This window comes from Diachasma alloeum, unplaced genomic scaffold (assembly GCF_001412515.2).
Source record: "Diachasma alloeum isolate Michigan unplaced genomic scaffold, Dall2.0 Dall_scaffold_00178, whole genome shotgun sequence".
NCBI lineage: Eukaryota > Metazoa > Arthropoda > Insecta > Hymenoptera > Braconidae > Diachasma > Diachasma alloeum.
In genome coordinates, this window is record NW_021680344.1 from 4,267,609 (window position 1) to 4,279,741 (window position 12,133).

General features: G+C 41.4%; 1 protein-coding gene across 2 annotated transcripts in view; it reads left to right on the plus strand.

Annotated features, from left to right (window-relative positions):
- Positions 1–1,658: 1,658 nt before the first annotated feature.
- The window catches only part of LOC107038528 (protein tincar), a 14,613-nt gene continuing 4,138 nt past the window's right edge, over positions 1,659–12,133 (plus strand). The window contains exons 1-7 of one of the 2 annotated variants that reach the window (XM_015257683.1): positions 1,659–1,975; positions 8,012–8,647; positions 8,983–9,210; positions 9,318–9,449; positions 9,696–10,334; positions 10,416–10,839; positions 11,144–11,700. In XM_015257683.1, coding sequence (XP_015113169.1) covers positions 8,326–8,647; positions 8,983–9,210; positions 9,318–9,449; positions 9,696–10,334; positions 10,416–10,839; positions 11,144–11,700 — 2,302 coding nt within the window. In that variant the 5' untranslated portion in view covers positions 1,659–1,975; positions 8,012–8,325. The remainder of the gene's footprint in view (positions 1,976–8,011; positions 8,648–8,982; positions 9,211–9,317; positions 9,450–9,695; positions 10,335–10,415; positions 10,840–11,143; positions 11,701–12,133) is intronic. The other variant, XM_015257691.1, reaches the window with a different exon arrangement.

Consider the following 12,133-nt stretch of genomic DNA (forward strand, 5'->3'; position numbering starts at 1 on the left):
GATAAAGGGGGGGGGGGGGGTTGGGGGCGGGTTGATGCTCCATGGTGAAACGGAACGGAATGGGAGATATACGAAATGTGCTGGGAGGAAGGAGAGAGGGGGCGAGCCGGAAGTGAGCGAACATTACACCCTGAAATGTTCCGTCTCTCTTCGGGAAATAATTGCATTAGAGCGAGAGAACCAGGGGAGAGAGAGACGGAGGGATTTTGTTAAATAGAGTTCTCTCTTCTCTACACGTTTTCGTGTTATGAATCCTCATAGAGGAGACAAAATTACCTCAACGAATTAAAAAAAAAATGACGTTTCATCAGATTGATTGATTGAAGTTGATTAAAGTAGCTCTACCCTTCGGCCGGGCTACGCTGTACTTTTGGATATTTTTAGTTTTTAAATTTTTTAAGTAAATTGCATGAAAAAAATTTGTAAATATTCATACCCAGTCAGCATTATCTAAATTAAATTTCGCAAAATATTGGTATTTTTTCAAACATTTCCCGCTTATAAATAAATAATAAAACTTGTTTGCGAAACGGTGGATTATTTTTTATGAGGTTTCAACAAAATTCTTGATTTTTTCACATCTAATGAAAAAAAAATCAGATTTTAATCTTTGATTGCAATGGAAATGTTGATTTTCACATAAGACTGGGTTAAATCCTGATTTTTAAACATTTCTTCGCTGAAAAACCAAAACGATAATTAAATTGAGAAAAAAATTAGAATCTAATCGAGTTTTCTGCAATTTTTTTGCAGTTTTCAATAATCTTTGAATTTACCGTAAGGGTAGAGCTACCTTAACTGTACATTATTTTGTGCAAAGTAAAGAAAGCACGGCAATTACAGAAACAGGAGAAATGTAAAAAAATCAGAGGGAGAGAGACAGAGGAATTTTGCTAATAGAGTTCTCTCTTCTCTACACGATTTCAAATAAAAAAAAATTACATTTCCTCATTTACATTTTTGATGAAACATTGAAAATGTGAAATTTCCTCGCGAGATTTTAGCTTCATAAAAGAGGGATTAGGCAGTGTCTCACAAGATGCTAACGGAGTTACGATGTCGGAGGGTCGAGGGTGAAAATAATTCATTAATTTTTGAAGGTCTATACTTGCCACTCCGATGTTTGGAATCACGCTCGCAGTGCGTCTGCGCGCCAATGTTCAACCACACGACCACACTCCGGCGATGGTCGAGGAGCCAGAGCGAGCGTGGCGGTCCACCGTGCAACATCCCACCCTGTTCGTTTTTTCTCCCAAAAAAAACCTCAATCATCACTTAAACATAATTTTAAAACCAAATAGCAACAACACTAGAGTTTAAACGTCCTCCATAAATTGTAAAATAGGGGAGACAATGGGAGTTTATTGAGGGGGAGAGTTTAGCTGAATTTTTTTCATCAACTGTGACAAAAAGCGTTGAGCAGGATCAGTGAAGGGATTGGGAGTAAGAAAAAAGGGGAGACCGGTTTGATGTACTAGTGTGTGATTGCACTCGATTAACGCTTTCTACGCCGAATCCTGCAGCGAATAGCGTTTCATCGATCGGGCCCAAGAGTAAAGGAAGGAGAGGCGGCTTTTAGAGCAGTACGAACTTTCCACCCCCTGCGCATACGCCTGTGTAGGAGTTGTCCCACTCCAGTGTGTGTGTGTTTTTTTTTTTCGGAATATAGTAGAGCGGGATGCTGTGGACGAGTACGAGTCACCGCGTGCTGGGGTCAACGAGCCGATAAAACAAGATCCTCAGATATTATTGCTCCTTCGTCAATAGAGGGATTGAAATGACAATTGTGTGCGGTACGTGTCTTCTCTGGGGGCGGGGGATTCAACCGCATTTCCATTTCGCATGTAAATAGAAGGATTTTGAATTATTCTGTTTGTGCTTGGTGGAAACATTTGGGGGTGAGCGAGCGCAAACAGACTGGCGAAGCGAGATTAAATGAAGAATTCATATTTTCATCGTTTTGCATATCAGGGAGGTAAGATAATCAGCGAGAAGTTGTAAAATATTTTTTTTGGCCCTCTATTCCTCGAACATTTGCATGAGAATTTTCAGTGCCAGCACATATTCACATTTTTTCACTGGTGCGTGCATGATTTTGATTTACACCTATGGGCTACTGCGATGTATATATACCTGCTGGTCGCCTTTACGAGAGCCTATCGTGGGTGCAAGTTGAGATGGGTTTGCCGAGGGGTACCAGGGGCAGAAGGAGAAGTAACAGGACTATACGAACAACACCTGCTCTTTGGGTATGCGCGTGCGAGACCCTTTCCTCACCCGGCTTGTTAACCAATCGTTTTGGTTTCTGCTGAGGTTTATCCTCTCTTCAGAAAACCTCCGAAACTCCCTAAATTTTTATCACAAGATTTATTTGTATTTTGTGGCAGGTAGAGGATCAACACGAGGTTAAATCATTATCTCACTTTGTTTTACTGTTTTGTCGAATTCCAATTCCTTTATTCCTCTAAAAACGTGCTACGCTTATTTAACGGGTTTTTTGATACTCTTTACTTATGGGGAATGAATTTCTCGTCTCGAGAAGAAAGAGCGCGGTGAGTCCCTGAGACAATATGAAATCATGATTGCGTGGAATTTTAAGAAGTGGTTTCAGGTTGCTGAAAAAAATCAGCAACGATTTCAGCGGCGCGCACCTGCCGACTGGTCGAACGAGTGTCCATGTAACAATCTACGGAGTTCACTTTCGAGGCTCCCTTCGTATTCCTTTCAAAAAACGAAGCCACAGTCTAAAGATTCTCAGTAACATTGTGTCCAAACTTATTTCAAAAACTTTGGGGATAAAATTCAGCAACACTTGAACTGCACTCCACTCGCGAATTCCGTCATATTTTTAATAATGCTGTACACGGAGAGAAATGTTCAGTAAAAATTACGGAACTCATAATTCACTCGCCGATTACGGAATCGACTTAGGAAATTTAAGCAACAGTAACGTAATTTTTTACGGGAGATTCAGATAAAAATTACGGAACGCTCCGGAAAAATTCCGTGACAGTTCCGTAAAATTTCCTACAAACCACATTTCGCTCCGGAATTACGGGAAAGATACGTAATTTTTATTGAATATTTCTCTCCGTGTAGTTTATAATTGCGGATTGAGGATATAATCAAGCCTTCCCCACTTGTCCCCATCATCTTCGCGCATTCACGGAAAGAATAATAAAACGGAATAACTCCACTCGCTTCCTCGTTCTGGTTTTAGTCATTAATTTCACCGAGTATTTATGAACAATTGTTCGTGGAAAAAATTGTACCTGAGGGGGTGGGTGAGAATGTAGGTCGACGTACAGAGAGGGCGATCCACCGGTGGCGCGTTATCGACCGCTGACAAACGTTTCCCACACACCGGTAGTTGAGCATTCATTCTATTTCCACATTTATTTTTCTACACTTCCCTATCAATTTCTATATTCAACATGTCTTTTTCCGTTTCGTCGTGACAATCAAGAGAATGGAAAGCAATCAACCCCTCGGGGTCGTCTATACTTCTAGCCTCAGAAAGAAGTGTATAACGACCCCTTCTCTATTTTACATTTTTCTTTTTTTTTGGGAGGGGAGGGGGGTCTGTCACGAAGGGGATATTCCGTGTTTCGGAGGCGTTAAACCGGAGTTCGGCATTCGCATAGGAGAACCTGGTGAACGGAAAAGAGTATAGGAAGGCCTCGCAAATCCCCCCCTTTCTATTTTCCACGTTCGAAGCACGATTCTAAAATTAGAGGGCTTTAAGCAAAGCAAAACGACACACCGGCTCAAACTATAAATTCTCAGTTTCACTTTTGTTCTGAATTTCAGGCGTTGTAAAAGTTTTATACCCCAGGATATGCCCGCATTACCTTAAGGACGAGGGAGAAGTTCATTTTTTTACTCCCAGCTTTTAGCTTTCATCTCATTTTTTGCGGAGATCTGGAAGTCGTGGGAGAACAGTAGTAACGCCTCCAGCTATTCATGGGAATTTCCGCCCTCAAAAGATCCAGATAAAGACCTATATCATGAATAAATAATTCCTCTAGTTGAATTTCCTTCTCTCGCGTAATGTCGGAAGGATTAATAGAACATAATAGGTTTCTCTCCGGAGTTTGAAGTCCGAAATTCCGCTGAATATTCATTGATGTTATTTCCGTTCCTCCTCTCCGATATTTGCAGAGACGTTTGTAAATTGAATTATTTTACGGGGCGAGGGGCAACTTCTGGGATTATTGGAAGGCTTGCTGGTGTAATTTATCCAATTAATTCATCAATTTTTTTCTTAAGGGGAGACGGAACCCCTGAGTATATACGAACTTTTAGAATTGTATTCTCTCTTACAATTAGTCATTTTTATCTATGAAATTACTGTATGGACTCGAGCATTGCATTGTTGAGTCAATGAAGTAGTTTCATAAATAAAAAATAATAATTGCAGGAGAAGACACAATTGTAAAAGTTCATATAGACACAGGGGCTCCGTTTCACCTTAAATCGAATTCAATGTCCGAAAATTATAATTAATGAAGAGGGATATTCAAGTGTCCGTTTTGCCCACACCCTCCCCAAAACTGCGTGTTAATCAATTCTCTCAATCGCATCAATCCTCGTCTTGTCGAAAATTTTTGAGTATAAGTGATGAAATATTCGATGCACGCTCTTGATCGTTCGTTCACCACCTTGCTACGTCTGGTTGGAACGCCTGTAACCCGATCCACGTCTGATAGCCATTTAATAATGCGCAATCAGCCGTATATGGTCGAGCGTCCGTCCTCGTCTTACGCATTAACTCATTCGTAACAACAAAATGAAAGAATAAAGCAAAGAAAAAAAATTGAGATCGTCAATGCATCCGGTGAGATAACGCCCCACTCCTCAAATCATATTTATTCATTCTCCCAGACACAAAGGGAATGACTCAAAATCGCGAAGAAAGGAGAAATTCAAGTGTAGAAATAAAAAAAGTCAAAGTCCTTTTCTCCTTTATTTATATAATCCCATCAGTTGACTGATAAACCGGTAATCACATGCATTAAATCGGTACGAATTGAGTTAATTCCCTGCGGGTTATAGTTGCTTCATTAGTCAGCATTGGGTATTGCCAGTGGGGCTTTATTAATCGTTTTGAGATTCAAAGATAGGAGCAACCCGGAGATTGGACCGTAGAGAACAGTCGAATCCGTGGTGAATAAAGCGAAAGCAGAGAGGTTTCCATCACGCCACGGTGAACAATCGTTTCCCCCTTGTCCACTCATTATCAGAGGATTTTGTTTGGTAAATAATGACGTATCATAAATTATTCTCCTCATCCCCTCCCTCTAATTAATGCTCTGTCATTGATATCGATCACTTTCGCGGATTTCAATGCCTTTTTATTTGAGGAAAAAAATTTTTTTTTGTCAATTAAATCAGAAGAAATTCCCATCACCACAAGAATGGGGAATTCACCCTCGTGTTCCCATTCGGTCACTCGCCGTCGCGTGTCTCTGTTGTCGCACCCCGTGAGGTTTTGCGGCATCGGGTATCGATCGAATAGAGCGATATATATATATATATATATATCTATATGTTATGTATGTGGTACATAGAGTGGGGTTGGAGTGATCGACGTTGACTGGGCAAGCGTGTTTAGAAAAATAAACAAAGGCACGTAGAGCACTCGGGACATAATTCCGTTCGGATCGAATGAATTTTATGATTGACTGGAATTGGACATTTATTCATTTACTCGGCTACTCTGATTGCTTTTTTTCCTCCCTCACACGTTTTTCAGTTTCATTTTCATACGCCACGTGTGATGAAGGGGAAGACCTAAAAATGGTCTCGCCGAAAAGCGAGAGAATAATGTCGCTCCAAATGACGCTTTTAAATCTATTGTGATTCATAAATTCAGGAGATATCGCGAATGAATAAATGTGTTTCACTGATTTTTACGGGTCAACGTTTCGTCATCCATAAACAATGGAGGCTGTCCCGTCGAGACCAAATGTCCCACGAACTACCTGATTAATTAAAATATCGTCCGGCGAATCCAATAAAACCGGGCCCATAAAACCTTTCCGGAAAAAGTGCGTGAGTTTGGTGAACCCCCAGTGGAATTCCATCACGCATTCGCAGTCCACTGCCAGCGGGTGAATCACGATGACTAATACTTGAGACAACGGGGGTTAAACCTACGATTTGTGTCTCGCCCCTTTGTGTTCCGTCTCACCCACGCACTGGGCTTTCTTCGGTATCTCCTCGGTGATACATAGATCGTTGCGTAGCATCCGGCGCTATCCAAGGGGTCGCGAGACCCCAAGGGGCAAGAAGGAAATTCCCTCTCCCCCTGAAGACGTTCTCGAAAAACACTCGAGGATATCTGCCGGCTCCCATCGAGACCATTTTCCTTCTTTATTTCCTCGTCGCTTGCGATACCTTCCATCGATTTCCTTCCAGATTAGGGGAATGAACTGGTGTCTCTTCTCTTCTTTCTTCTCCCCACGGTTTTTCCAGTCTCCGTTGTTCTTGTTTTCATCAGGCGCATTCGTATCTATCTTTCTGTGTGGCGTCATTCATACAATGCCTCGTGCTGGAAAACGTGAGGCTCTATGTGGAGCAAACTTTTCATTGTTGTGGGTGTACGAGAGACAATTGTGTCATTTAGATCAGAGTTTCTGACGTTTTACCTTTACAAATTTGTTGGCTCTTTGTTGGCACTTACTCTATTGACAAGTTCTCCCGCGTACCGAGGGGGAAAGGTGTTTCGGGCAACTGTTGATTGTTACATTAATGCATTTCTGCGAGTGGTGACACGTTTGCGCGCCTGCTCCGATGGCGTCAACGCCCTTTCTGTTGGTCTATTTATCGATAAATTCCTTCTTATTGGAGATTGAATTGTTCACGAGTTTTCTGCAATCTGCAGGGATAAGCGGAGTACTATTACCTCGGAGGCTACTATTATCTCAAATCCCACATTTTTCCACACCTTTGAATTTTTTTTATCTAAATACGCGGTACATTTTTAGAAATCTCTATCACACTCTAATTCCACTGAAATTCCAGGACAGTAGATTTCAGCTCAAACATTCTATGAAAATTAATAGAAGTAGTGAAAATTTGGGGTAATTTGATGCTCAATATTGATGTTTTGATTGGAAATTCCAGTAAGCTAAGGAATTCTCATCTGCCTGGTGCTAAAAAATTTGGAATTCCATTGAATTTGGAACGAAATCTGAAATTTGGGCCGCGGAATTTCTGTAGAAAATGTCTCAATAAAATGAGTTGTCGAGAAAAATGAAATTTTATTAATTTTCTCTACTGAATAATAAGGAAACAATCGAAATATTGAATCCTTCCCCACTTTATATTCCGTCCTCACGACCAATCTGACTATTCCCCATACATCCGAATTCCATGAAATCCAATGGGAATGTTGAAGAACCATAACGATTGAGGACTTGAGGTAGTTTTTTAGCACTTGGGTAAAGGATTGAAGGGCGGGGGGTTGAGTGTGTGGCACTAATGCACGATTATTTGGATAACAATGAATAAAGGGGTCCTTTTTTCCAGTGAAAAACTCCGTTAGACCTAAGTGGCTCACGTGGTAATGTCAAGAGTGTATGGCGGGTGGAGTCGAAAGAGAACGAGTGAAAAGGCGTTAGGGAGAGTGGAAGGCTCTTTTTTTTTCCTCCATTATTTCCCCTGGGGTAATACGAGACTACTAGAATAACCATGCGTAAAGTTATGTTGTATGCGTCCCAGAGACACAGTGACTTGCTTTGTGTGGGTGTTGTAGGTTGCGACATAAGTGGATTATGATTTTCTTTCCGTAAAATGTCAGGCGACCGTATTTATGACCCTTAAAAACTTTGGCATTTATTTAAAATTCTCAATCTTTTTTTTATTGATTTTACGTGATGATGTTTTTCTTTGCACGAAGGAATGGCAAAGAAATGTAATGCTTCCCTTTGATCTTTCTTCCTCTGAGCTCTGGTAATTTCTTTATTGATCTTCCAGTAATGAGTTGAATTCATATTTTATATTCAAGGTTTACTGACGTCCCACGAATGATGAAAAGATGCCTCCACCGTGAGAGCCAATCGCATCGATAAAAGGAAGAATAAAAAAAGGGAAAAAAAAAAACTCTCAAAAGAGTTTTTCAGTTTGAACGAACACGAGACGACGACCCAAGGGGAGAAGAGGGAAAAAAAAGCGGTGGCTGCTCAACGATAATACATGGAACGTCGGCTTGACTGCGCTCTCACCGTCGGTGTCGACACCCGACGTTCTCGCTCAACGATTCAAAGCTTTTAACAAAGGATTTATCAATATTTTTTATTAAAATAAAAAAATCCAGTCATCATGTCAATGACCGGTAGTCTAATGGGTTACGAGAACAACAACGATGCTAATCAAATTAAATGCAAAAAGCCACTGAAAACACTGCCAACAGTGGCAACTAGTAATTCGGGAAATATTGCACCGGTTACATCAGCAACAACCGCCACAACAACCACTATTAGTAATTCCATCGGTGGTAAATCTAGGAAATACAAAAAGACTGATAGAAGAAGGGAATCCTGTAATCGTGGCCATGCCAATGGATTATGGTCGGTTTGGTATGGAATTCTCGCTGTCACGCTTCAGGCGTATGTGGCCACCAGATGTGCTAAAAGATTCGTTGGTGAGTCAACACGATTTCGAATAATTTTTCATAAATTTGAATTGCAGAGTTAAATCGATTGTGGCAATAACTTTTTTTATTTTCGCCTCACGTCAACTGTTTCTGGAGCTCTGCAATGCAAACGAATGGATGGAAAAATTTGTTCAACTAAAATAAAACAACATTTCGGTGATTGTGATGCCTTATTTTTATCACGAAGATTCGATTGTATTTCGGGAGAAGCCAATTAGCATGGGACATTTCCAAATCCATTTGCCGAGTTCGATAATTGCCATAATTGTCTTGCTCGAGACTGCCAGATTAATATGAAATTGATTGAGTAAACAATTCCACAGCGTATTTATCGTTACCGTGGCCGGCGGAGGTGCAGCCACCGAAAGTCGAACTGCACGCCTGTATAGTGCTGACAGGAACGGGTGTACTGCTTCTACCAATTCTCGTTGCTGCTGCCTTTCTAAAGCTCGGTAATCTGGCAAACGATGGTGTTAAACTTGGAAGACACAGCAGCACCTGCACCAGAGATCCACCGTCCTCGCTGCTGTCAGACGGACCGGATGGAACTGGTAAAAATCCAAAATTAGACGTCCAAATTTTATGCCCAACTGGTATAAACAGAACCAGCGAATGACAGTCTGTTATTAAATGGTAGTAATTTGCATTTGTTTTCCAGGCTTGGCGAGTAATTTATGGAAGCACGGTGGTCCAACAGCGGCCTTCGTGCATCTATGCACGGCCATGTGCTTTCTTTTGCCCTCGTTGCTCATGGAAGCTAGGCTGATACACGCTGGATTTTTGCCAAAAGGTAAAACAGTCATTGACCGATACTACCCTTGAGGCGTTCAAGCTTTGACGACCTCCATTTGATTATCTGCATTCACCGGTGAACACGTGTGAAAAAAATTTCCTAGAAAAGCCAATTTTCCAAGTTTCTCTCTGAATTCCCGTACAAAATATCTCAACAGAAAAAGTTGTGTGGTTTTTTTAAAATGAAATTTACAGCTGAATCGGCACAAGAGATTACCCCAGGATCTCTCGTTTATTCTTCCAGATGCAATTTGGCGAACGGATCTCGATTTCGTTGTGGTACACCGGGATCGATTGGTTTTTCTAAGTTTCATGAATCCCCCTGGGAACTTAACGAGTCTGACAAACATTCAATCGCACACAACGACCTCAGCGCCGTACGATCAATTCGATGATCTGTCATGGAGCTCTGGTACACCGAATTTTAATGGAATGGAGTCTCTAGCCCACGAGACGCTACCACCAATAACCAATAGCCCTGGGACACAATCCAATTCTCAATTTCCAATCACATTTCCATCGTCCGAAGTAACAGGACAAAAAGAGGATGATAATCCAACTGATTCACCTCATTTTACCGTATCGCCAGGGAAAATTACGGATTCAACATTAACGATTTCACCGACCAAGTTGATTAAATCTCCCAGTGCGACACCGAGTCCATTTAGCGTTGCAAAGCGAGCTAATAATGGAAAAATCCTGGTGGGTAAGGGAGGAAATGGAAAGGCCAGAGTGAAAACGAAAAAAACAGGAGGTAGACCGAGCACCACTACCACCATGGAATCACACAGGGATAATATGACTGGATACACGTTGCCACTGGAGATGAAAAGTCTGGCGGATCTCGACCATCCGGAACACCTCAATGTGGACAGTAACGAAGGTAAAACTTGTAAAAACCATAGATCTCTCGATCTCCTGTATTTCTCAAGCCCAAACCCTAAACTATTATTTTCTCCTCCAGCAGATGTTGATTATCGATCCATGGGACACGCAATGAGCCTCGAGTACTTGAATTATGCAATGGCCCTGGGTGTCTACTCGGTGCGTTACCCCGCCGTCTTTTGGTCCTGCAATAAAGTCCTGGGGACGATATTCTCGATCCAACTGGTCGTCAATTCAGCCCAGAGTTTAATGGCTTACGCCGGCATGTCGATTCTCTACAAAGTACAGGTTGTTGGACCGCAGAAAGTTCTGCCCCTTATGCGACATAGAACAGTACATCCGACTCCAGTACCATCGAGCGGTGCACAGAGAGTTATATCAAATTTATTTGGTGACAATAGCCATTTTCTGCTCAATCCACATGTCACTCTCGCTCTGTTTGCACTGTCTTCGCTGCTGGTATTGTGCTCGAGCATGGTCACCTATCTCTATGCTTATGGAAGGTAAGTCTGGGCTATTGTTATTCATCGATTGAGCCATTGCAATTTCTTCATCATTCTCCATCAATTTTTAGGGGAGGTTGGAGTAAAACAAACACTTTTGACTTTTTTTTTAATGTTAATGAGGGGTTGAAATGTTGATGTTCAATACAAAGAACAATTCTTTCCCTCTGTGATGAGCCTAAACTGAGCTCAATTGGTAAATTTGTTTCTGAGTTATGAATAATTTTAAAAAAGTCTAAAGTGTCCATTTTGCCCCACCCTGCCCTACTCCCAAGGGGATTAAGGCTAATAAATACCATTACAGATTTTCATTCTTCTTGGAGCAAGAGCGTGAGAGACGTGTGATTATGTCAAAGGAAACACGTAGAAATGGCTCTGGATGGACATACTTTACACATTGTGCTGCATTATGTGTCTTCCTGGCGATAGCAATTTGCAATGCTCCACTACTTTACGACTATACTGTTGTGTACCGTGGCAGTCTCGACGGTGCGATATTGGCGTGTATTCTCAGTACAGTTGTGCATCTGATACTCTGGCTGGTTTTATGGTTCTTTCTGACGATCAAGCGAAATTGGATATTCAAAGTGCGGGTCACAATAGCCAGGGCAACTGTCAGATCGGCGAGATCAGTCAAGCTCGTTACGGATGTTGATTTATTGGCGTGCAGAACCAAGAACGATAACGGTGAGGACGATGAGGACGACGAGGAGCCGGATATCGATCAGGAGGGTGTAGGCACCCCTTTATTGGTCGTTGGGGATGGAAAAACTTACAGCATTGCCGAGGCCTCTCCCAAGAGGGCCATAATGACTGTCATTCAGAGAGCCGTTATGGAGCGTAAAGCAAGGAGAAATCAAGGTTTGTTGCGGCTCTTGTTTTATCTTTTCAATTATATCTACACCGTGTGATGTGTGGAGGTAAAAAGACAACTTTGCAACTGTGGCAATCAAGCGCATTTCTATTGGACTTAAGGATGTTCTACACCCTTAAAATTCTTCTGCCAAAATTCACGTTTTTTTAATTTTTCTGGCAAACTTATGATGGAATTGACGTGAAAAAATATAACGGTTTTGCGTTTTGTCATTATTTAATGACTGACGAAATTTTAAGGTGGTGCGAACATTTTCCTGCGTTTTCTCTAAACTTTTAAAAAGAATCACAAAACTGTAGAAAAAACGCATGAAAATTATCGCACCACTACGCAACTTCGTGAGCCATTAAAGAATGACAAACCACAAAATCGTTATATTTTTTCACGTCACTCCCATCGATAATTTGCCAGAAAAATGAA